This window comes from Bombina bombina, chromosome 1, assembly GCF_027579735.1.
Source record: "Bombina bombina isolate aBomBom1 chromosome 1, aBomBom1.pri, whole genome shotgun sequence".
In the NCBI taxonomy this organism is placed as follows: Eukaryota; Metazoa; Chordata; class Amphibia; order Anura; family Bombinatoridae; genus Bombina; species Bombina bombina.
The window spans coordinates 1423054686-1423058751 of NC_069499.1; the positions used below are offsets into that span (position 1 = coordinate 1423054686).

A 4066-nucleotide genomic window follows, 5' to 3' on the forward strand; every position below is an offset into this window, starting at 1 on the left:
ATCTCAAAGTGTTTAATGTCCCTTTAAAATGTTTAAAAAGCAGACATCCCAACTCTCCCTGAAGTTCAGAGAGTTTCCCTGATTGTAATAACGGCTCTCTGATGCCAGCAAATGGAATGCAATCTCCCTGAAACTCCAAGCACCATGATCTAATGTGGCCCAAATCTGGAAAAGTGTTTCTTGCTTTCTTTATTTGAAAAAGAAGGCATCTAAGCTATTTTTTTGGTTCAGGACCATGGAAAGCACTTGTTTATTGGTGGGTGAATTTATCCACCAATCAGCAAGAACATCACAGTGTGTTCACCAAAAATGGTCTGGCATCTAAACTTACATTCTTGCATTTCAAATAAAGATACCAAGAGAATGAAGAAAATTTGATAATAGGAGTAAATTAGAAAGTTGCTTAAAATTGCATGCTCTATCCGTATCACAAAAGCAAAAATTTGGGTTCAGTGTCCCTTTAACAATGCCTTTAGTTGCTGGGACGTTATAGAACCCTCAAAGCATACACCAGTAACCAAAAAGCCCCCACTTATTCTAATAAAATAATAACACAAATACTTCCTTATTTACTGCACGTAATTAAACTTTGTAATCTAAAATATTTAAAGGGACACTGAACCCAAATTTTTTTCTTCCGTGATTCAGATAGAGCATGCAATTTTAAGCAACTTTCTAATTTACTCCTATTATCAATTTTTCTTCGTTCTCTTGCTATCTTTATTTGAAAAAGAAGACATCTAAGCTTTTTTCTTGGTTCAGAACTCTGGACAGCACTTTTTTTATTGGTGGATGAATTTATCCACAAATCAGAAAGGACAATCACCAAAAATGGGCCGGCATCTAAACTTACATTCTTGCATTTCAAATAAAGATACCAAGAGAATAAAGAAAATTTCATAATAGGAGTAAATTAGAAAGTTGCTTAAAATGTCATGCTCTATCTAAATCATGAAAGAAAAAAATTGGGTTCAGTGTCCCTTTAAGCATTCAACAAGCGTAGGATCACTGGAAAATAGGTTTGTTGTATGTGATTGTGTAATAAAGCTACTTTTTTTAATGTGACTTTATTGGGAAGCTACTTTAATGATAGTCTCTATCTTATTTAGGGTTTCAAGGTGTCCAATATATACCTGGGATGGGGGGGCGGCACAGCAGGGGGTGAACCCACCTCCCTGAAATTAGTTTTTGCAGGTTGGGATGTCTGAAAAAGGCCATTAAAGTAAAAAAAAAATGACATGTTCTAAGACTCATATTTATTAGCCAATCAGCTGCCCTGTAAATTTTCTCTTGGGACCAGCTCGTTTTTTCCAACGAAAATGAGCATATCATTTTTCAACTCTGATGATGATCCTTTAATATTTTCTCAAACTGTGCACTATCATCTATATATCGGATTCGTTAATATATCTGTTGATATATATTTAAATGCATTCATTTTAATCTATCAAAATATAGGACAACTGTGTGAAACATATTAACATACTCAGTGATTTAGGACGACTCAGTCTTGACAACCGTCAGTTCAGAATCATCACAAAGAAACTGTTATTGTAAACCTTCTAATAAAGTTGTTGATACAAAGATAATTCGTGGAAGTGAAGCGCCGGAAGTGGATGTAGGATTGTGGCTTGTGGAGCTTGCGTGCTGGAGGAGAGAAGATGGCGGCGGGACCTATTTCGGAAAGGAACCAGGGTAAGAAATCAGGAGGCAATAATGTGAAATGGTTTAGGAGCAGAGAAAGGATTTCTTGGTGTATGTTTAATGTCGAAGAGAACACTGGTTGCGGGATGAAAAAATAAAACATTGACACCTCAGAAAGCTTGCACCGTAGCTATATCCTGTCTGGTGTTCGAACGAGATAACAGCATGAACTTTCATTGCGAATTTTTAGTTTTTCTATAACGTGTCAAATTGTACAATACTATTTTATTATAACCATGGTCAAAACTTTCATACAGTTGGTGCCTCTGTATTTCAGGATTTGCTTGGTTGACAGTGATAGGGCGCAGAATATTGTATGTTGGGGCAATGTATCGTTTAGTTTGTGATGAAACAGTAATTTAGTACAGTATTTACATTGAAGAACATCTGTGCTGATTTAGAGATAACCGTTGCTTTGTTAGTGCAATCCGAATATATAAATACCACAATATTTTTTTTTTTTTGTATAATTCTATTTAGATTTAGTGAAAGGGTTGAGACATTTCTAACTAACTTTGGAATCAGCCAGAGTACTGAGAGATCACCGCATGCTTGTAGCACAGGCTATAAATGTGTATTTGTTTTATATGTATTGATAGATGAAGGATTAAATATATATAATAAAAAATAATGTATTACTACAAATAAGATTACATCAGATTTGGCTTACTGGTTGCCCTCTGCACTGTTTATTATGGCCCCTTAAAGAGCGGAATTAAAAATGAAGACATTGTTGGGCAATAAACTATTTATGTTTTGCAAAACAATAAAATGTATTTGTGGCCATAAACGCTTCTAAAATATTGGTGTGTACTTCATATTTTGGGTAGTTGATAATCATATATATGAAAGAGCCGCATTAACACATACCATTTTTAAACTTCTTTTTTTACTTGGGGGAAAAAACATGTTAATGTTCTACTTACTAATGCTAACTATCTGTTTTATTGGTAGTTAAGGAAACCTCAATGCAAGATCTATGCATTGTTTCTAACTAGTGAATGAATCTTTAGCATTTTTAATTTTTTTTTAAATAACCATGGTTTCCATCCCTAGACGCCACAGTATATGTTGGAGGATTAGATGAGAAAGTGAGTGAGCCGCTACTATGGGAACTCTTCTTACAAGCTGGACCTGTAGTAAATACACACATGCCCAAAGACAGAGTCACGGGGCAGCATCAAGGTAAGGAAGTGTTTGTGGTGGGATATACTTGACATATTGCATAATCTGTAAATTTAAGTATTTTGACAAGAAATGTTTGTTATACATTTATGGAGTAGATCTGTTTTGTTTGTATGCAACTAAGCATCACAAAAAAAATAAAACATTTTTTTCATGCTTTTTATACTGATTTGATAAGCAACAGCTATGAAATAAGTGATATAATACAAAGCACTTTGCACTGTTTAATGTGAATGATTCTATCTCTTCAATTTAATGTCCCTTAAAAGGAAAATTAAAATATTTCAGTATATGTTGGAGTATATAATTCTGTATTGTGTACATCATTGCAAAAGTTCTGCCTACAAAGTAAAAATTTGCATCCTTTTTATTATTGCCAGCCATATCTAAATAAGCTCCTGTACTGATCAAGCAATCACTTTGTCAAATCTTGCAGGGTTAGTGTTCTGTTTGGCCAAACTCCACAATTAATGAGGTAATGGGAGAAGACACAATTTTCAGAATTAAAGGGCCAGTCAACCTAAAAAATGTTCCAACTTATTTAGATAATGTTTGCAATGATTAGTACTGTAAACAGTATCCCAATGTTGATAGATTTATAGGGGCATATTTATCAAGCTCCGTATCGCTCACCGGAAAAAGGCAGATGCTCCATAACTTGTCCGCCTGCTCTGAGGTCGCGGACAGAAATCAACCCAATTGAATACAATCAGGTTGATTGACACCCCCGCTGGCGTCCGATTGGCTGCAAATCTGCAGGGGGCGCATTGCACCAGCAGTTCACAAGAACTGCTGGTGCAATGATAAATACTCTGTCTGCATCTATTGATGTGTGGCGGGCATGATACGCTGCTTCGTATCATGTCCGCTCGCACATTGATAAATATGCCCCATAGTGTGAAAGTAAGAAATAGTTACTAGTTTTTCTTCGGCCGTTTTGAGATGTCCGTCTGAGCCCTCCTAACCCAGGCGTCATCCTGATCTTGTACTCATCGTCCACTAAATGAAACTACTCGATCCTGCATGGTCCTGTTATTTGCTCATGCGCAATGCGCTGTTTATGCTTAAGGGGGATAATTCAGAAAGGAAATAAATATGACAGCTCAGAATCATAGCAGTTCTTGTATGCAGAATGCAGACATAGTTAATAATGTTAAATGGTTTTGTTAAAGACAAG

General features: G+C 35.7%; 1 protein-coding gene across 1 annotated transcript in view; it reads left to right on the forward strand.

Moving 5' to 3' along the window:
• The first annotated feature begins 1624 nt into the window (after positions 1 to 1624).
• SF3B4 (splicing factor 3b subunit 4) overlaps positions 1625 to 4066 on the forward strand; it is a 28009-nt gene continuing 25567 nt past the window's right edge. The window contains exons 1-2 of the mRNA XM_053705412.1: positions 1625 to 1695; positions 2761 to 2889. Of these exons, the coding sequence (XP_053561387.1) occupies positions 1662 to 1695; positions 2761 to 2889 (163 nt within the window). The 5' untranslated portion in view covers positions 1625 to 1661. The remainder of the gene's footprint in view (positions 1696 to 2760; positions 2890 to 4066) is intronic.